Source organism: Drosophila pseudoobscura, chromosome X (assembly GCF_009870125.1).
Source record: "Drosophila pseudoobscura strain MV-25-SWS-2005 chromosome X, UCI_Dpse_MV25, whole genome shotgun sequence".
Taxonomy (NCBI): Eukaryota; Metazoa; Arthropoda; class Insecta; order Diptera; family Drosophilidae; genus Drosophila; species Drosophila pseudoobscura.
The window spans coordinates 11,131,892-11,153,032 of record NC_046683.1 but is presented as its reverse complement, the minus strand read 5'-3'; the positions used below and the strand labels follow the sequence as shown (position 1 = coordinate 11,153,032).

The following is a 21,141-nucleotide window of genomic DNA, read 5'->3' as shown; positions in this document are numbered from 1 at the left end:
TTAAAGGATTCTCCACGATAATGATACATCTTCATGAAATATTTGGGGGGAACATTAATTGGGCTTCGTTTGTAAAAATCTATGGATAAATGGCTAACGTGTAGCTGGTTGACCAAACCTTCTAGTGCAGTTCATTGCCGTTCATAGCCGTTCGGTACATACCCCAATGACAAGTTACCGTTAAAAACTGTTACAAATACAAAAATTTGAATTTTTTTTGTAAAAAAGGACGAGAAAAGGACGAGAATGAGTCGCATGCACAACTTTGAAGATACGAGAATACAAAGAGGTGAATTATTGAGAATTACCATATCTACCAGACTGCTGAATATGAATTAGATCGGATCAGTATTATAGCCAGAAAGAACAAGTGAAATTTCAGTGACTACGAAATTCCTGCAGTGTGTGCTCCTGGCGGAGGGAAACGAGATAAAACGGCTGGTGTTAGTATGAGAACAGAAAAAAGATACAGATGTAAATAAAAAATGTAAGCAAAAATCGAAACAGATAAAATCGAATACATATAGAAATCTATTAAACGGTGGGACTGATTTTTAGGAGATTAATTTTAAATTCTCAAATTGTCCCACACCAAACGACATATCAAATATTTTGCTTAAGTTACATAAATAAGCTCTCTTATATACTGACTGAGTACTTGGCAGCTGTACTTGATTTAGGTACTTAAATTACACCTTACAGAAATACACTTGCAGCGTTTCCAAATTGCGTCAAGTAGAAGGAGGAGGACAAAAAAAAGGCATAAACAGTTTATTAAGAGACCCCATTATAAAATTATAAAAAATAATTATACAATGATAAATATAGTAGCACGCGTATGTATTGATTGGTTTTCCTGTGGCCCCCCCCAAACCATAATACGATTTTGAGCATATTTGGGTTATCTATAACTAAACAATGAATGATTGTGAGAAATGCCACCAGACACCCAGACGCAAGAATCCCAAATTAACTACAATATATATCAGCTATAGTAGTATCAGAGAAAGTTCAGAGATAAGAGCGTCGGAGCCCAAAGAGTGTTGCATTTTCATTGCACCCATTTAACGGGTACTCGCATATGGTCAATGACTAACATATGAATTGCATATTTATGATGTATACTGTAGTCTAATGCTAAATATAAAAAATGGTGGTATTTTTCTCACCAACTAAACAAACGTCAATCACAACAATAAAAGCAAGAAATTGAAATCTGAATGGTTTAATGACACCCATAAGTCCCAATTTATGGCCAGTGATTCAGGAAAAACGCAACGGGAGTGGGGAAATTTTGACAGTATACGGTTCTACGGCCGTAATCAGTAGCGGCATTTCCAGTTTCAATTGTTTAATGTTCATCAACAGTAAGAAATAAAAAAACGTTTTATATTTTCTATATGCCCACGAACTCGTACAAAATCGAACTAAACAATGCACTCGAACAAAAAGAATAACCATTGAGATTATTAGAGAGGGAATTGACTTTCGATGGGGGTTGACGGAGGTCTGCTGTTTTCTCTTTGTTTGATTTTATACTCGTAGCTTTGTGGGTGTTTCTATTAATCTCTAGTAATTAAAAGGAATTTCATAATTACTTTAGTCTACGAGTGTCCCAGAATTCATAGAATGTTATACTGTTTTTGGGCATCTCACATACTTTAACATCATGGGGGTTTCGGAGTCCGATTCTTAAAACTCGTAGTATCCTATGAAATAGTAAAGATAATCTCTTTCGGTGTGTATTCCTTTATCTGTAAAAGGTCACCACCTGTAAAGATCACAAGTTTCGAAACTGAATGATGGAAATAGTTTTTTTGGTGCCCCCTTTTGGATCGTAGCTGGAATGCACCTGTCGAGAGGCAACAACCCCGCTTCCTGATAAGAGTTTGGGCTTAGTCTACGGGTCTGCGGCCCGATAACGGCTATGTGCGACGGACAGACGACTGTCGACTGAAGATGTTGCCTTTGTTGTGGCCCATATCAGTTAGAAAAGCGACGCAGCCTGGACAACATGTCGAACACTAGACTGCAGCTCCTGGCATTGGTCCTGCTTGGAATAGGCGGGGTTCAGGGCAAATACGGGGACTTGGCCGGCAATTGGCTGGTGGATTACGGCCAGGCCGAGCTCCGACTTCTCAGTGATGAAAGCAAGCAGCTTCAGCTACACATTTATGATGTCCATCCCCAGGATGCCACCTTGGGCTACCATTTTGTGGTACGCTCGAGGGACGATCGGAGGGCCGTGGCGAACCAGACAGTGCCCGGCCAGGAATTTGATGCCAGCGGCAGTTGGCTGGGGACGGTGAACGTGACGGGCAAACGCTTCGGCTACAGCGACCTGCTGGTGGAACTGCACTCCGATGGCGGCGCAATCGAGGCGTTCCCTCAGCCACTGTCCATAGCGGTGTTGCGGGAACGCGTGATCGATGAGCGGATAACCACATATGTATCGGCGGCGCTGGCGTTGCTGATGTTCCTCAATCTGGGCACCGTGCTGGATCTGCAGCGTCTGCAGGACATCGTGTGCCGGCCCGTGGGTCCTGTGGTGGGCATCGTCAGTCGGTTCGTGGTAATGCCGGCCCTGGGCTTCGGCCTCGGCCGTGCCCTCTGGCCTGGTCAGCAGCCCCTCCAGCTGGCCCTATTTTATACGGCTCTGGCTCCCAGCGGCGGCCTGGCCAATGTGTGCGCCGTGTTCCTCAAGGGGAACATCAACCTGTCGATTGCCACCACCACCATCAACAGCCTGCTGGCGATAGCATTTATGCCGCTGTGGATCATGGTCCTGGGCCGCCTCGTCTACGACGATGATGAGCTGACGGTGCCCTTTGGCCAGCTATCGGGCGGCGCGGCGGCTCTGGTCGCCTGCCTGGCCGTTGGCCTCCTGCTGCGCCTGTGTGTGCCGAAGACGACGCGGTTTATCTTCCGCTTCCTCAAGCCACTGTCGGTGTTGCTCAGTCTGAGTCTGGTGGGGCTGACGGTGGGGCTCAATTGGTTCGTCTTTGCCGAGTTCACCTGGCAGGTAAGTGGTCTGCAATGCAAGTGTCTCGTGAGTTGGGGCTTCATTCCCTCTGTTGCAGGTGCTGGTGGCAGCTCTCTGCCTGCCCCTTGCCGGCTATTTGGCCACCTACTTGCTGTCCAAGCTGCTCTGCCGCTCGGCCACCGATGCCCTGACCCTGGCCATCGAAACCAGTGTGCTGAACATGACCATGCCCATTGTCCTACTGCAGGCCAGTCAGCTGGAGCAGCCGCAACTGGATCTCGTCCTGGTGGTGCCTATTACGGCATCACTACTCTCCCTGGTTCTCGTCATCGTCTTCTATGGGGTGCGCCGCTGTCTCGGATGGAATGTGCGCCAGGACGAGCATGCCTTCGATCACAAGCAGCTGATCGCCGAGCACGACGAGGCTGTCTATCAGCGACCTTGAGAGCTCCAGTTCCGCTCTGCCTGGTTTCCCGTTATTTTTAATTGCTATGATAAGATATATGAAGATAAGTTGGTAAATAAATTAAATAGTTTCTTTCATTTTGCGTATTGTCTATCATCTCTCTTCGCAGCAAATTAAGCAAAGTCTAATGTCATTATTATTGAGTTAATTAGAGGGGCAACCGAGGGAGGGGCTACGCCAACTACTAGACTCTAGATAGATCTCGTTGTTTATTTATACTAGGCTAAGTTTTGATGAATAACACTCTTAAAAAATCATCTTTGCAACGAATCGGGCTGGTGTTGTTTTTGAGCCCTTACCAAAGGATCACAGGGGAATATCCTTGCTTCGTAGTGCTTGATAAGGATATTTCAACAACCACTTTCAAATTTGTGGCACTCAGAGCCGAGATTTTTCGGCTTTCAGATTTTCTGGTACCAGGCGAACAGAAAACGGCTATCGATACTATCGTATGGATAAGTCGAGTGCTGATAAGTCTCTGATTAGTGCTGCAGTGTTGGCAAACAGCTAAAGACCGCGAAAAATTTGAATTTTAGAAAAATGTAAGCCCCGGTTTAAGTTTTTTTGTTTTGTCCGATGGAACACCACTCGAAATGCATAAAAGCTGACTGTAAATTGTTCTGATGTGCTGGTGGCTGTTCGAAGTGATGTGTTTTATGGCGGCTCAACACAAGCCAAGTGTTAAATGTGTTTTTAATGCACTCACTCGCTGGCTTAAATCAATCCCTGGCTTGGTTTTTTGCTGTTGTGTCGGGCAATGGCATTAATATCACGGGGGCCCCTCGAGGCCGACCACATGTGCAGTCACCCAGCCAGCCTGCCACCGAGGACAAATGTCAGCAAACGGAACGCATTCCCAAAACAATTTGTGCCGCAACCACCATGCCACCCTCCCCACCAGCCAGCCAGAGCTGGCCTGAGCCACCCCCTCTGCCATTTCGACGTGTCCTTTGTGATAGATGTAACACGTATCTGTAACTGGATGAAGAGCCGCATTAATCGCTACACGATGATGCTGACGATGGGCATGACGATAATGGTAATGGCAATACAAGCGACTTCACAATGAGCTGACCATATGCGCACATAGACAATAAAATACTGTAAAGCCGCCCGGTCCCCCCCCACCCCACCCGGACCTAGCCACCCAAAACCATGATGCCCGAAGCTGGTGCATCTGACAGGAGTGGAGTAGCAGTGGCAGTAGGCAGTCGCAGTGGCAGTGGCAGTGGCAGTGGCAGTGGCAGTAGGCAGTAGGCAGTAGGCTGAGTGGCAGTAACTGGACAAACGGTCGCACATTTAATGAACATGGTGACATGAGTTATGGCTCGTTTTCTCATATTTCTCCTCTGTATTCGTTGTTTTTTTCCATTTCTTTTTTTTCATTTCTGACATCGAAATATTGCGAATCCAGCACAGCTGTTGAGGTTTTCATTTTGCGATCTCTGCTGCTGCGACATGAATGCAAATGATATTCTGCATTAACTTTGAAGAGCCCTTGGGAAAACAGTTGTGAAGGAAAGGGTGGGCTAGGGCAGGGAAGGGGGGGGATGGCGTCTCCCGTAATGATGAAGATGAGCGAATTCCGATTACTGAATCAGACTCGAAACGACAGACAGAATGGGGCGACACCACCACCAGCGAGGCAAGGGGGTAGCCACTGCCCCATCGCGATTCGCAATTCCTGGTACTGCTGTTTCCCGGGTCGCGTGGTTCAGCCAGCCGGTGCGGTGCCCAAATATCACATCACATCAGAGGGAGCGACAGAGAGAGAGAGAGAGGGAGAGAGATTTGAATGGCCAGAGGGGTTCATTTCGGTTGTGTTCTCGGTCGGCATATAATGTGTTTTAGACAAAGTGCCAAGTCAGACAAATGCAGACGTATCTCATTTACTATTCTATATTTTGTGTTCATCTTTTTATGGCCCGCCACCTCGAGTGGCATACAACAAGGGTATGTTGTGTTCCTGTAGACAGATGCAACAGCCATTAATACGTATCATAGCAGGAGCTTGGGAATGAGACTGGTATGCTCTGTAGTTTCTTCGACAATCATTAGCAGGACCTCTAGAATTAAGGAACTCTACGGGTCACTTCTCTGGATAGAAAGACCTATCATAATGGTCTTAGATCTGGTAATGGACAAGATTTGGACCTAGATTAAAAAGTGTTGAATAGGTCATATAGGTCGCATGGCATTTCAGGAAGTACAGCCGAAGTAGAACCTTAAGGATCTCTGAGAATATAAGAGCTAGAGGTACCAACTGTTTCTGGTATACATCTAGATTTAATTTGTTTCAATTCAGCGATGGACACGTTTTTCTTTTTTTGTAATTAAGGAAGGTATGCTACTCAAAAGGTAACCCATAGTCGGGAGTAGTCGTCTTAAACACTATAGCTTCAGGTTTTTTTGTGTGGTTTTTTTGTCTCTGGTTTGTTTGCTCGAAATATTTCTTGGCAAGTTGTGTGCAATTCATTAAAGCGAAATCTGCTCGAATGCGAATAATGTAAATTGCTCTATTTTCATTCACGTTGAATGGGGCGACGGCGACTGGGGGGACACGACACCAACTCCGACAGCAATTGCAACAATCTGCTTGAGTCGACGACAAATTTATTTGTGGCGCATGCATGCTACTTGCAACAGTGGCAGAAAACACACCAGACCAGACCAGGCCAGGCCAGGCCAGACCAGACCAGAGTCTCAAGGAAAACGAGGAGTAGGGGTACCCCGGTGGTGCCCTGATGCTGCAGAAGCATCAATGAAAATGCTGTTTAAGCAGTTGTCTCCGAGGCATTTGCACTAAAAGTTCAAAAATTCCATTAATTATTCTCAAGAAGTGGAGTTGTTTGCCTTGTTTCGCTTTCTTCCTTCCACCCTATCCCTGCTCTTCGCTTTTGTTCTACTCTTTTTTTGGGTTGCTAATTTTTCAAGAATTTGAAATTTCTTAATGGGCTCTCGGCTGTTGCAATGGCAACCGATGATAGGGCAGGGGGTTGGGCCACAGAGGAAATGAAGCGGAGGGGGGCGGGGGGCGGGCGAGTGACTGACTGACGGTCTGGCGCGGATCTAGAGGTTCGGTTAGGGCATCCACCCCACAGTAGCCTTACCCCTATCCCGATACCGCGATTCCTATCACTATCCCTAGCAATATCCCGGGCTATGGATATTGCTAACGAACGAACCTCCCCCCCATCCCATCCCAGCCATCCTCCATCCTCCGCAGCTTTGGCCGGATGTGCTCATTGTGCTTCATTTTCATTTCTACTTATACATCTCCCCTTTTCATACCGCTCTCTGCTCTGCTCTGCTCAGCCGTAATGCTGCGCCGGAAGCACCCATTGCCCACCAGCTGCTTCTGCTGGACTTTCCACTACGAAATGGGCAATGGCCAGGGTAGGGGAATGGAGTGGAATGGAGCGGAGTGGGTTCGCGGTCGGGGGATACACCGATGATGGGTCGCACGGTAAAGTTTTTCCCCCAGTTTGGTCATGATTTCAAAAGTGCGTTACGCAGTGCGTAAATCAAAACTGAACTCAAGTTGAAACTAAAGCAAGAGTGCAATGCGGCAAATTACAGGGCTTGCTCTTACACTGCCAAAAAAAAACCTGGGTAACAAAACGTTTTTTTCACGTAGTAAAATATGTTGGACAGTGTGGCTCGAACCGTTTCTGAACCTTTTCGAGCATCTTAAGAGCTTCCCATTATTTGAAACAGTTCTTCTAGCTCTCAATTGCAGCTTGATCTAGTTCTAAATCGTGTTTTTGTGAGCTGTTTTCATGGATAATAAGCTCAGTGGTCACTCAAAGTCGAGATAAATAGTAAGAGGAGTAACGTCCATACATTTCAGTGGAGAATAGCTAGGAGGAGGTAGCCGCCAGTCGTACCTGGATGTACTTTAGTGTTTCGGACCTCGCAGCGTCGTCCAGAAGTTTGTTGATGATGGATGGTAAGCCTAACCACTGGTTCTGAGTGCTCGGCTATTGGCAGGACGAGGCACTGGCGAGCATTAGTAGCGCGACTCCGAAGCGGCTTTAGCAGCGACGACCTTAGAGGAGACTCCGGAAAAGACGATATAGCCAAATTCCTCAAGCTAGAACGATATGTTAGATCGGGGTATGAATCTTCACATTATTATGTGGAAAATGGGAGCACCAAGGGTCCTTGGAAGATGAGCTCAAGTACTTACCGGAAATTTCTGCAGATATCTGAAGCACCAGTTGAACAGCTTTGCGAACCCTGATTCCCTTAAGAGATCATATAGTAGCACTTTTAGTACTGATGTTATTGTGGTATTGTAATATAGTTTAGATGCAATGAGGAACTTCTGCTATAAAGGCTATGCGCACAGGGCATCCAACTGTTTAGCTTGCTCTTCCCTTGGGTGCCCTTTTTGCGGTACACTGAGGAAAATGTATATCAAAGTGCGGAAGAAGCTCATTAGAAATGTGAAATGAAATGGTTCCTATTGAAGAAGGGGGAGGCCTTGAGCTAAGTTTTCTGCGTCACTTCCCTTTTGTTCATTTTGCAGTGCCCTGCTCTCTCTCTCTCTCTCACTGTCTCCCTTTGAGGAGAAGCAAGTGCATGGGGCCAGAGCTCTCTCTCGCTCGCACGATCGTTTGGGTTCACCGTTATGTTCGGCTTACTTCCGAATTGGTTTTTTGCTCCCGCTCTCTGTGGCCCTCCCCTTCCCACCTTTCCGGCCGCTCTCTTTTGCATCCCGTTTATTTATTGGATGGCGGCCACACGCAAACGACAAAGTCAATTGCGGCAGCCGCAAAATGAAAATGGAAATTCAAAGAGCAGCGGAATGAAATGGAAAAGGGCTTTTGGGCTCTGCGAACGGGGGAATGGGCTGCGGGCTGCGGGCTGTAGGGGCGCTGTGGCATGATGGCATGTGGGCCAGGAGGGGGGAGGGAATAGGCAAACGAGACTTGTTCAGAAAAAAGTTGGAGCACTGGCAAATGGCTCGCCATGGGCGCATAAATTTCGTAGCCATGGTGTATTTGCATAAAGGTGTGGAGCCATTTCCCGAGAGCTCTCTTACGGTAGTTGGCTATTTTGTATATGAGAATGGAGGAATGGGCATGGATGGCTCTACACCTTGTGTAAATACACCTTGTCCCCGGATACCATGTCCCTACTTCAAGGTATATCAAATAGGAGGTTAGGTGATTCCCCTACCGCACACAGGCTGCCCTCTAGCCATGCCCAACCTTGAGTTTGTGGCACCTTGCACCAAGCCACCTTGTCCGTTAGTTGTCTATTTTTTTCTTTTTGAGTTTTCGTTTTATTCTTCTTGCTTTTGTTGTTGTTTGTTCGCATTTCTTTTCATATTTTGTTTGTGAGTGTGTGGGGTTTTTTTTTTTGGCAATTTCAAACATGCAACATGTTGCAATGGAGTTATAAACCAAGCCCCGAAAAATTCAAACTTTTCAGACACGGACGCTAAATGAGAAAAAATGTTTTTTTTCCCCCCCACTTTTTTGCGCTTCTCTCCGGCTGTAGCGGTGCCACCACACCCCTCTCGCCCTCTCTTCCTCCTCTCTAGCTTTATTAACGTTTTGATGGGTGATGGGGAGAGGGGGTAGGGTGTATGGTGTAGGGTGTAGGGTGTATGGTGTATGGTGTAGGGTGTAGGGTGTAGGGTGTATGGTGTATGGCGTTCGGGATATTGTTCGCTGGCAGCGCAGTCTGTAATATTTTTGCCGCATAAAAGTCAAAATATGCAAATAAACCTTCCCGAATGGTGGAGATTCACAGAGTATGAGTATGAGGGAATGTCGGGTGGAGAGAGTACGGAGGGTGGTGTTGGGGAGGGGGGCATCTTTATGCATTGAGGCAGCGGCAGCGGCTAATACGGTAAAACAGACATAGGAAAAGGGACATAGAGACACTGAAGGGACGACTGAAACAATGCGCATAGGGGGGTACGGGTACGGAGCACAGTCCAGTGTTCATGGGGACAGGCGGCTGTGGGGTGCGGTGCCCCCAGCAGCAGCATGGCTTAAATAATAAATGTAGTACACGCTTTGAAAGAATTTACTATACTTTGGCAAAATGGAGGTTATAAAAAGGCACACACACACACACACACACACACACATCCATACGATGTGGAACACACACACCACATACTCATACACACACACATGCTTGGCATATAAATAAACAATGCCCCTATGTAAGAGGGAAAGGGGTGGAGGTGAAGGGAAAGTCGAAAGGGGCCTGGACACAGAAGAGGAATGAGAGGAATGGCAAGAGGCAGCATTTCCATATTGTTGCTATAATCAGCGGCCCGCTTTGATTCATCTGCATGCCTGCCTCGCACCAACCACCAGCAGCAGAAGCGGCAGGAGAGCCAGGAGAGGCAGAGGCAGAGGCAGTGGCAGTGGCAGCAGCAGTAGCAACATGACGAGAGCAGCAAATACGAAGTCAAAGCCAAAGCCTGCTTGGTGCCTTGCTGCCATTGCCGTTTTCCCGTTTGCCACCCCATTATCATCAAAGAGACGGAGCTCAGCTACCCCAACCCAACTGATTGCAACCTTAACCCCTCGAACCAAGCAACCAGCAACACAGCCAACCGACTAGCATATGTACCAGCCCGGCGCGATTCGCAGACTCCGCAACATCGAACTTCCAACTTCGAACTCCTGCCTTCGAGCTCCGAACCTTCTGGTTGCATCAGTGTTGACCGATCTGACGACAAAACGACCCAAACACTTGAAGAACGATAGAAAAAGAGGTGTTCCAAACAATAGTTTGCAAAGCTGCTCTGAAAACCTCATTCAATCCCCATTGGTCGATTATAATACTACACCCGAACTTCTATTTAGCGAATCTCAAGGGAAATATTTTGCAAATATTTTATAAATTCTTTATATAGAAAACTTTGTTTTAAGATAGTTTGTTATAGAGAAATTCAACTATAAAACATTTTTCGGAATGAAGACATGGAAAAAATTATGTAGCCAGGTTCCGGAAGTTAAGAGAATTCATGGACAATTTGTCAAAATTGTCAGAAACTTTCTGCAGATACCTGAAGCACTAGTTCCACAGCTTGGCAAACTGATTCCATTCAAAGATCATACATTAGAACTCTTAATACTCATGTTTTTGGTATTGTGTTCCGTAGACTCTGAACATTGTAATATTGCTTAGATCCAATGAGGCTAAGCGGAAAACACTGCAGGGCATCCAACTGTTTAGTTCGCTTCGAGCATGTTCGAGTTTGACACCACTTTTGGATGAGACAAGCAACGGTGTGCTGTGTGAGAGATGTTCGAGTAGGATTTGGCTGGTGGCCTTGCTGAAAAATAGCTTTAAAATAGCTAAATAAACAAAATGTGTTATGGTATTAAATGAAATTTAAGACAAATGGAATGTGTTTTAATCAGAAATGGATAAAAGTAAATAAAAGTAAGCAAATGTAGCAGAAAAGTTTTATAGCTAAAAAAGGTAATTTGCCACTAAATAATATTTTATAGTTCAATTTATCTATGGCTTGATGAAGCAGATGGATAAGATGCAGGAAACACTTACAAAACCAACAGGGATTTTCAGTGAGCACTTAAGAGGATTTTCTTGCTCAATATGTACCAATGGTTTCAGCTATAGCCATTTGGCCAGCACTGTCGCTAGCTCTGGTTTCCCGTTTCTGTGTTATCTCGCAGCCGCCCCGCCGTTCAGTTCTGCTTTCGACCTTGCGCCCGCTCTATCGTTGTTTTCATTTTACACTCAACGACGACGGTTGTTCGACTCCCGCGCGAACGACGACTGCTTCATCCTAGCGCAGCACATTTTTTTTAGAGAAAGACAGTTTTTGGTCTCTCGTGTTCAACGACGACGTCTTTTTTGCTGTTTGTTATAGTTGTTATTTATTGAAGTGTGACCGTGCTATGTTGTTCTTGTTGAAGTTGTCTATTTTTTCACGTGTCTGCGTGTGAGTTATTGTGTTTTATGCGGTGCCAACTTACCTGAGAACAGAAACAGGAGCAAAGGCAGAGCAGCAGCCAAAAAGGAAGAAAAAAAACGGAGAAGGAAGGAAGGAAGGTGCTCAAATAACAAAGTCAAACAAACCAAACCTCTGCACGACGGACCCGGACCCGGACCGCCCGGCCCGCCATTAGGCCGCAACGTCTCCACGCCCCAAAACAAATCCAAGCCTCAAAACCAAAGCCGAACCAAAAACCAAAGGCAACAGCAACAGTAACAGTAACAAAAAAAAAAAAAAAACGTAACAGTAACGAGGCAATTTTCGTTGGTGTCGCGCTGTTTCTCTGTGTATCATCATCCCATACTCGTGGGTCGTGTCTTGTTTTGCTCTCCGCCGCATGTGGAGTTACAGTTACACTTACGTTTACAGTTACAGTTACAGCCTCAAGTAGTTGTTGTTGTCCCCTCACCCCCCCCCCCCCCCCCCCATTCCACAGACATACTCTTGTTGTTGCTGTGTGACAATCGCCAAGGCAAATAAACGGTAATACGAGGAAGGAGTGAGAGAACGAGAGTGTGAGAGCGAAAGCAGAGGCGCACATTGAGGGGAACTGCTCTGCTCCACTAAATGCATCCAAAAGCACGGGACGATTATGTCTCCACTTGATACCAAAAATAAACAAACAAAATCAATCAATTAATCAATCTGATTGAACAGATTGCTCCACGCCCACTCAGCCCAAAACATACCTATACACACACACACACGCACACGCACACAAACCCAAACACAAACTCACACTCACGAGCGCTCACACACGAGTCAACGCCCACACGTCCACACCCATTGATTGGAGTGGCGGTGGTGGGAGGAAGGAGAGAAGAGCAAGCAAGCAAGCAAAAAAAAAGGAGCCAACAAAGTGAGAGTGGGAGAGAGCAACAGCAACAACAACAACAAGAATTGGAACAACAAGAACAAACATGTTCAATTCACTTGCTCTGATGCTCGCCTGCTGCGCACTTGCCGCCCTCTGTCTCGCCCACAAGGATGGAGGATCGACTGCAGATGGAACGGGAACAGCCACAGAACTGAGCTCATCCTCATCCCCATCCTCATCATCATCATCATCATCGTCATCTCCCTCCCCATCCGCATCGCCATCAATGCCGTTTGCGACGGGACCTGGGAGCAGCACCAGCAAGCAATTGAGCAGATGCCGTCAAAGCTGCTATCAGCAGGTAAGTCGCAGACGACAGACACCGAGAGAGCCTCGAAACTCAAACTCGGATCAGACTTTTTGGGCCGGGGAGATAAGACACCGATCCGATCCGATCCGATCCAAGCCAAAGCCGAAACATTTGATGGACAGTTGTATGCTCAACTGAGCAGCAGCAGCCGCATTGGCCAGGGGGCAGGGGAGAGGTAGGGGTAGGGGCAGGGCCTTCAAGGTTAGACATCGATGATGATGACAATGGTTCTTCGGCTCCGAAAGGTAAAGCGACGTAATTTTTTATGCCCTGCCCCGCTCTTGCTGTGCCTTTCTTTATCTTTGGGTTGACATCGCCCTGTCGCTCTGTCGTTTGTCGTTGTTGTCGTTGTTGTCGCTGCTGCTGCTTCTGTTGCCGCTGCCGCTGCCGCGGCTGCTCAGGTAGCCGCCGCTCAAAAGATGTCATCCGGGTGGTCGGCCAGTGTCATAGTGCTGCTAATAGAGATCGGCAGCGATCGGGGATTGAATTTGAATCGGCATAGAAAGAGAGAGAGGGAGAGAGGGAGGAGACAAAAGCCAAGCTTTTTCGAGACCGACAGAGAGGGATTTCTTTTAGAGAGAGGAGAGCAAGAGTGACAGTTGGAACTGTTGGATGAATGTTCTGAAAGAGAAGCTGGAAGGAGCAGAGCAGCAGAGTTGGAACGCACATACCTGGGTACAAAGGTGGAAGGAGCACAGCAGCAGAACGTGAGGGGAAACAATGAAAGAGTTGAAATGGGAGTAAAAGCAGGAACAACATATGCGAGGGGAAATGGCTGCATGCCAGATGCAACGCAACAAACACAAAACTATAGAAAGGTCAGCGTAAATGGAATTTCTAGTACATCCCACAAAGAAAACACACAAACAAATTAAAAACAAAAATCATAACGAAAACTCCTAATAGAAATAGCTTTAAAATGCGAAGCTCATGTTTTGGATTTGAACAAAAATTATGTTTTAAAGATATATGTATGTTAGATATACATAAACTATTAGAGAAACTTGATTCTTGGTGTCCCCCCTTTAGTCCCCCCTTTTGTACAATTTATGTACAAATGTAACTGAAACCACATCGAAAAAAAGAAACAGAATTTTTGAATGCCCCAAAGGGGGGGGGGGGGGGATTGAAATCAAGACGAAAAGATCTCGTTTGGAAAACTTTTTCCTCGCTATTGAAAGATTTCGAATTGTGATTGTCGTGTTATGGCGTGACTTCCTGGAACTGCGGATACAAAACCCCCAGAGAGCGCGTACCGTGCCCTCCATTGTGCTGACACCTCAACGAAAATGTTAATAAATTTCGGTATCAAATGAAATCAACTCAAATTCAGAAATTTTCATATCAATTCCCGTACGGCCTGCAAGCGGTGCATAAATCAAGAGTCGTGTAAATATCATCTCCGATTTCCAAGTAAACCCGAGAGACGTCGCTCCCAGCTCGAGCGTTAAGGTGAGCTCTCGACCAATTGACATGAGGAGTGCATGAATCACTTGAGCAGGAAAGTGTTGTGGCATTTTCAAAGAAAATTCAATGAAATTTGAGAGGATGGCTGAACACAATGAACACTCCCGGACTCGTAGAGTACCAGAATAGACAGAGCAGTCGAGTACAGAGGAGTGTTCTGTTGAGCAAATGGGAGCTTCCAAGCTGAACAGGGAAGTTCATGTAATTGAAACTCTGAATATAAATAATAATATGTATATGTATCTATAATTTAGACACAAGAAACATTATTCTTGGTGTTGGGAAGCCCTCAGAAGCCGTGGTTAGGCTTTTTGAATTTTGGAGCAGTCTAAAAACCACAAAAATAAGTTTATTAGCGAAACTGGAATCGTGCCGCATCATGCACATGCCATATATGTTGTTTTTTTGCTCTCGAGTCCGAGTCCATCAATGTGCCGCGTCATGCGAGAGTGATGGGTGCAAATTAGAGCAAGGAATTTTGATCATCATCATCTTCAGCCGTACCATCATCATCATCATCATCATGAGCATTTGCCCTTTGAAGTCTATTCGTTGAAAGTCAAAAAGTTCTTAAGGGTTGAACGATGACAAAGCCCGTCGGTCTCGGACTCGGACTCGGACTCGAGTCGAGCCGTTCGCGAAGCTAATTTCATGCCCAGTCGAAGGAATATACTGGAACTAATCCACCCATCCAGTCAGGCAGACAGAGCAGAGCAGAGCCATACCATACCATACCATCCGTAGCATCCGAGGCATCCGTTCCATCCGTTCCATCCTTTATGAAGCCAACCCCTGATATCCCTGTAACCCCCGTCGAAAGCCGAATGCGTGGCTCAATCAGCGCCAAATTAACACCATGAAAGACTTTTCCGCCCCACCCACCAGTGGGTGGATAGTCCAGATGGGTGGCTGGGATATATGCACATGTCGGGTTGTCGGAGGTGGTTGTGGGAGACTCTAGCGATCTTGATGTGATATGCGAGGCACGTATTCTTTTGGCTGCTGCTGCTGGTGGTGGGAATCATCGAATATCTCCGTATGCGTACGTGTCTCATAAAAATTGCTTCTCCTCAAACAAAACAAAAAAAATAAGAGAAATAGAGAAAAAGAAATGTGGGGAAGAGAACGGGGGCAAAAATGAGTGAGTGACCCTCCCGTAAGTTTTTCTTTTTTTTTTGGGTAATTTATGTGGTCAGAGGAGGAGGAGGAGGAGGAGGAGGAGGGGGCACCAGTACCGGCACCGGCCCTGGCACTATGGGTGTGAAAATGTCTGGGACAATTGCATGTAAAAGTTGTCACTGCTGGCCTGCGTTTAATTTATATATGGCCCAAAACAGACGAGACCCAGGGCCCAGGTAGAAGAAGTGGGAAAAGCGGCGGCGGCGGCGGCAGAATGATTTGCCAGTTCAGCATTTTCATTGAGTCAAAGCCGTCTCTCATACCTCAATCTTCCCTCGGCCGTACCCTGGTTCATTCATTCTGGCATTCAGTCATTCATTCATTTGAACGCCTTATTGTTGTTACTTATCGCCCAAGTTGTTTCAGTCCGTCGTCTCCTCCTCCTGCATCTTCAACTTTTGCGTCTCCTTCTTTTATTTATTTTTTTTTTTTTTTGCAAAGAGAGGGCAAAAATTCAATTGAGCGGAAAATATGTTGTCTTTGCGATTTTCCTTTTCTGGAATTTGCCTCCTGCCCCTGCCACTGTCTTTCCCGTTCCCGTTTTTATCTGCCACAACTGCTGGGTTTTTCGACTGCCCTGCCCTGCCCTGCTCCGCCCCGCCTCCTTATTGTGTAATGATGACAAAGTGCCGCCGCCCGTCGCCGCCGTCAATGTTGGGCCAAAAGGTGATGGCAGCCATTGTCCCCTGTCTGTCTCTCGCTGTGTGTGTGTGTGTGTGTGTGTGTGTGTGGAAGGATGTGAATCCTTAGAGATGGTCGTCTCCTTGATGGATGATCGCAGAATGCGTTTCAGGAAGTACTTAAAGGATTTCCACTGCTATGGGATTATCGCATAAGACAATCAATGGCAATTACTATCGTCAAATATTTGAGGAAAGACTTTATGCAATGGAAATGGGAATTATTCGGAAAAGAGAGCTGCACATTTATTGGGGGCACTTTTTCTATACTATATTTTAAATTATTCGAGGGGTATCTAAGGATTCGCATGGAATTGGTTTGATTTTCATAATTTAAAAGAGAAATACCCAAAGGACATCCTCAAAGAGTTTCAATGAGGAAATTGATGGAGCAAATTAATGAGTGTGTCCGTTCGCTTATGGTACATTTGTACAGTAAATCAATGTCAGTCCCACAATGCGGACTGAATGTAGTGAAAATCTAGACTCCATGGAAAAACAACCCTGAGAAATCTATGGAAAACCTCAAGACATATGTGCCCATGCGAATATGTTAATTTTATTTAATTAAACAAAATATAGGGTGCATTTCTTTGACGGAAGTTTGGTCCTTTCCTTCTTATGCAGACATCTGCCTCGAGCGGAAGCTTTCTATTGTAGATTTGATGACACGATTCAGTCACATCTGAGGTGTGTGTTGGGATCCAAAGGGTGCCTGAAATACAAGATATATTATTAAATTAAATATTTTCGAAAGGTCCCCTAAAATGATTTTACATTTACTCAAAAAAAACTTTATATTTTCGCGTTTAAAATAGATTAAAAATACAAATTTGTATTTGAGTATTTAAACCATTCAAAAGAATGCAAGGAATTATTCATTTAAGATACTGCGTGTCCCTAAAAAATACTGAGTGGCCCATAAAAAACAGCTGATTTTGTTACTTGCAAAGCAGTAAAATATTTGTGCCCTAAAAATATATATAACTCTTTAAAAAATCGTGGCTAATGTGAGTCGTGAGTCCTTTCACTTATGAGACAATTTGTACAGCGAATCAAATGTGATTCAAGCGACGCCTCCAGGAACAGGGTGGTTCATCGTCAATGAATCATTTAGTCAGTGCAACGAATTAAGTTGAAAAGTCAGGGGAAAAAAGATTGCACAAAATCCCCATGATGCCCATAAAGGCAATAAACATATATCAGGATGGAAAACAAAGATCAATGATGGGTTTTTTATTCGTTGGGGGGTTATTTAACCCTCGCACACGCACAGACAGACAGCAGCGGACAGGGGGAGGACTGGACAGCAAAATGACATTGAATACACAAGGAGTTTAGATTTTTTTAATATTGTAAAATTTCGGGGCAATAACAATTTGTCACGCAACCATCTCTAATCGTTTTTCTGTCGCAGTTTTTGCCATTCAATTGTGTGTCTGTCCGTCTGTCTGTCTGTCCCTCCATTCTGCCTGCTCATTCATAAAGACAGGACACGAATAGATATAGAAACAGAAATGGGAATCAGAGAAAGAGAGAGCGTCCCCTCCCGCTGTTCTGTTCAGCTGCGTTCTGTTTTGTCCTGTGCGTAAGGCGACAGTTGACAAAGGCTAAGCAGGCAGTCCAGTTTTGATCCCGATCTGTTCCGTGCCGTTCCGTTCCGTCTTCCATCCTTATCCATTTGCCATGGCAATCCCCCTCATTATCCTCATTGCCAGGAGCGTGAAATTTTCAATTCTCCACAGGCCAACGTTTGTGGTCATTTATATATATCCTTTTACGTACATAGACTTTTAGATTTCTTTTTGCCTGCCTGCCTGCCTGCCTGCCTGCCTATCTGTCTGTCTGTCTGACTGCCGGCTTTGCCTTTTATTACAAGTTACAAATTTGCGTCTATTGTTGAGGAGCAGCAAAGGACAGGACAGGCAGGACAGTCAGGACTCAGGACTATGGCTGTGAGGAGGCAGGAACCAAGTCAAGGGATAGGACAAAACGAGATGAGGAGGATGACTCCTTGTTGTGTTTGTCCTCGCTGGCAGACCGCCTCGGGTCCTGTGCCTGATTACTTTTTCTTCTCGTAGCTTACTTAAAATTCGATTAGGCCACGCCCACTAACTAACTTTCGTCTCCTCTCTCTTCCCTTTACAGTTTTCGAGGGACTGGCATTATTGTACGGATTCCACTGATTGCAGAAATGTAAGTATCTACGCTCCCCCCCCCCCCCCCCCCCCCCCCCCCCCGCCACCGCTCTACGCCTCTGGCATGTGACAGCCTCCTAACGATGTCATTAACCCATTCATGCTGGCTCTTGAAAATCTTCCACTTGGAGAATGTCACAATTTTGTTTTTTGTGTGTGTCATTTATGGTTTTGATGGATGTCGGATAGATGTAGAGCCCTGGGTCTCAAAATATTTGATTAACAGTTTTTTTTTTATAGCGGGGTGTTGTCTTATATTTTGTTGTAATCCTAAAATGAAAGATAAAAGAGGGATAAGTACTGCTGGTAATTCCACTGCAAGCTACTGCAAAAATTAAGTCAAAAACTGATAGAAATTAAATGAATTTGAAACAATTTTACATATTTATTTAACGAAATATTGAAGGTATTTTCATGCTAGAAATGGTTGACTTCTAATTAAATTCCGATACCCCGTTTCGGGCCATACAATGGATATACCAAGCCAAGCATGACCAAAACAATTGTTTCAAACTAAGAAAGAAAATGGGACTGTCCAGAGGGCCATAATGGGTTAAAACCGTGGGCAGGAGAATGAAAGATGAGCAGAATTTCATTGCCTACCTGAGGGCGCGCGACATAATTACAAAACCTAATTGACAAATAGCTAACTTTCCACTGTTTTTCCTCCGTTTTTGTCCCTCCAACCAACCATCCATTACGCTTGCTGCCGTGCCGTGCCGTGCCGTGTCGTGCCTTGCCTCGGGCCGCCACAGTGCTGGGAAAACTGTCAAAAGCAATTGTCGCCCTTCGAGCTGAGGATACACAGGGCCCAGCGACAGGGAGCACTCGTGCTCACCGACATTGGCTGGGACGAGATGATAGCCAATGCCTCGCGCCAGTGCCTGATCACCTGGGAGGTGTCTGGGGGCGGTCTGATAGGCAATCTTCTGACGGACACCTCTCGTGCCGAGCTCTCCCTGTGGCCGGACACGGTCTACAATATACAGGTCACGTGTAAGCATAAGGTGAGTCGTCGTCCCCCCCTCCGTTGCGGCTCTGAGTGATCACTAATCCGGGGAACTCGGTATTTGTTTGCCATTTTCCGCAGCTTACTGGCATGATGCGACGCTCGAAGAAGCTCAACGTGGACACGCGCCAGCTGGTGGGCACCACCACAGAGGGCAACACCTCCACAGCAGCAACCACATCAACGGAGCGTGGACAGCCAAAGATGCATGCCCATCTCCATCCCACGGACCGGGTGTACATCATCAGTGCTTTGCCAACAACGAGCCAACTGAGTGGCGTTGTCTATCCGGCCTTTGGGGCGTTGGCCTTTTTCCTGTCGCTGTTGGTGATGTTCCTGTTTTTGCGTCCGCAGCGCAAGCGTTTCCTTCTAGATGCAGATGCCACGGAAGCGGACACGGCCACGTTGATCGGTGGACATCGGAGTTCGTCGAGGAATTCGCTGGACTCCTCGACGCTGCATGTCTAAAGCCGGGGACGACGAGGAGGAGTGCCGAAAATTGACAACTTGTAGTCGTATATAGAATTATATGTCTGACTATGTGATATTCTGCACACACACACACACACACACCCATAAAAACCCCCCAAAAACCTGTAAATACAACACTGCTATAGGCCCCCAAGCATTATCTCATGCATTTAATTATATCAAAACCAGATCCAGATACAAATCAAGAGATCGAAAGTCAAGCAACGTGCTCGCTCAATTAAGTTTAAGTTTTACCTTTTACCACTTACCACTTACCTTTCTTAGATCCTAATGCCAAAATCAAGCGCAAGTCATACGAGTATATAGTATATGCTGCTAATATATAGAGTACATCGTTCATGCATTCAAACAAAAAACAAAAAAGAAGAAGAGGAAAACATAGCTATATATACAGATACCATACATTATATGCCATATATTATACATATACCATATACCTATATATACACTTACATGCATATATCATATATCATAGTTATACAGCAGATACAGATACGGAATATACAACTATATTATACATATATACATACATATATATATATATATATATATACTAGTACTATAATGATAGTCCTAGGGGCCGATGGCCAACCACTACATACACCAAACTAAAATGCAACAAATTGCTACAAATTTTTGTCAATCGTCGTGTCTCTCTCGCTTGCAAAATAACAAATAATTTGTTAATTAACTTAAGCAAACAAAAATCATAAAAATCACATTAAAAAACTAAAGAATTTTTTTTCTACATTTTTGTCGTAAAAAGAAAAAACAATACAAAAAAATCCAAACCTAAAATCAAAAAAAAAACGAAATATTTTTCAAAATTTTTAAATGTTTATACCTAGACGAAAATCAACACTCAATTGAATTAAAAAAAAAAAACAAAACAAAACAAAATGTAACAACAAAGTAAACTATTAATTAACTGACTTACACTGTACTTGAGAGCATAAGCAAAGAGAACGGAGAAGGCGTTAGAGCAGCCACTAACTAAACTAAACTAATCACTAAACTAAATGGTTAATCAAAGGTCTAAAGCAAAGAGAGACAGAGAGAGAGAGAAGAGAGAAAGCTTCGCTACGCAAAATGCCTGTACATATTTAAGCCCTAATTTATTTATATTTAATTGTTATTAATTTATTTTTTGTATTTCCCCTAAAAACACCCCCTAAAAGCCCTTTAAGGTAATGATCTCTGGTGAATCCTGTTCGGAATAATACCCCTTAATTGACTCTACTATTTGAATCTGAGTGGAAGAAGGTCTAGGCTAGTTTTGTTGGGCCTTTCAAGATCCCTTAGGTGTGGCATCAAAAGAGTCCACAATTTTCCCACAAATTCTGTTTGAAATCTTCATAGTTTATTTCAAAAAACACCAGTATTCTAATTAAAACTTGAATAAAGCTGGAATTTGGAGTGTGGATCAAAATTTCGTTTATGCTCCCAACCAAAGGGAAGATTTCCTATCCAACTGGAAGTTACTT

The 21,141-nt window shown here is 45.0% G+C and overlaps 2 protein-coding genes across 2 annotated transcripts; both read left to right on the top strand.

Annotated features, from left to right (window-relative positions):
• The first annotated feature begins 1,974 nt into the window (after positions 1-1,974).
• LOC6901559 (probable sodium/metabolite cotransporter BASS5, chloroplastic) lies at positions 1,975-3,526 on the top strand. The gene is made up of 2 exons (XM_002134197.3): positions 1,975-3,022; positions 3,081-3,526. Exons 1-2 carry the CDS (start codon positions 2,015-2,017, stop codon positions 3,426-3,428), a joined length of 1,356 nt encoding a protein of 451 aa, XP_002134233.2. The 5' UTR covers positions 1,975-2,014; the 3' UTR covers positions 3,429-3,526.
• Positions 3,527-11,862: 8,336 nt separating this feature from the next.
• Positions 11,863-20,013, top strand: fend (forked end). Its single transcript, XM_001354893.4, has 4 exons — positions 11,863-12,623; positions 18,107-18,154; positions 18,912-19,163; positions 19,247-20,013. Exons 1-4 carry the CDS (start codon positions 12,366-12,368, stop codon positions 19,631-19,633), a joined length of 945 nt encoding a protein of 314 aa, XP_001354929.3. The 5' UTR covers positions 11,863-12,365; the 3' UTR covers positions 19,634-20,013.
• Positions 20,014-21,141: the final 1,128 nt, after the last annotated feature.

What these genes read in the sequence shown, in the direction of transcription:
- LOC6901559 (XM_002134197.3), top strand. Translation starts at nt 2,015, where the DNA reads ATGTCGAACACTAGACTGCAGCTCCTGGCATTGGTCCTGCTTGGAATA. An exon ending in TTGCCGAGTTCACCTGGCAG is followed by an intron (nt 3,023 to 3,080) that starts GTAAGTGGTCTG and finishes CCTCTGTTGCAG; the next exon opens with GTGCTGGTGGCAGCTCTCTG.
- fend (XM_001354893.4), top strand. Translation starts at nt 12,366, where the DNA reads ATGTTCAATTCACTTGCTCTGATGCTCGCCTGCTGCGCACTTGCCGCC. An exon ending in GTCAAAGCTGCTATCAGCAG is followed by an intron (nt 12,624 to 18,106) that starts GTAAGTCGCAGA and finishes TTCCCTTTACAG; the next exon opens with TTTTCGAGGGACTGGCATTA. An exon ending in ATTCCACTGATTGCAGAAAT is followed by an intron (nt 18,155 to 18,911) that starts GTAAGTATCTAC and finishes GGGCCGCCACAG; the next exon opens with TGCTGGGAAAACTGTCAAAA.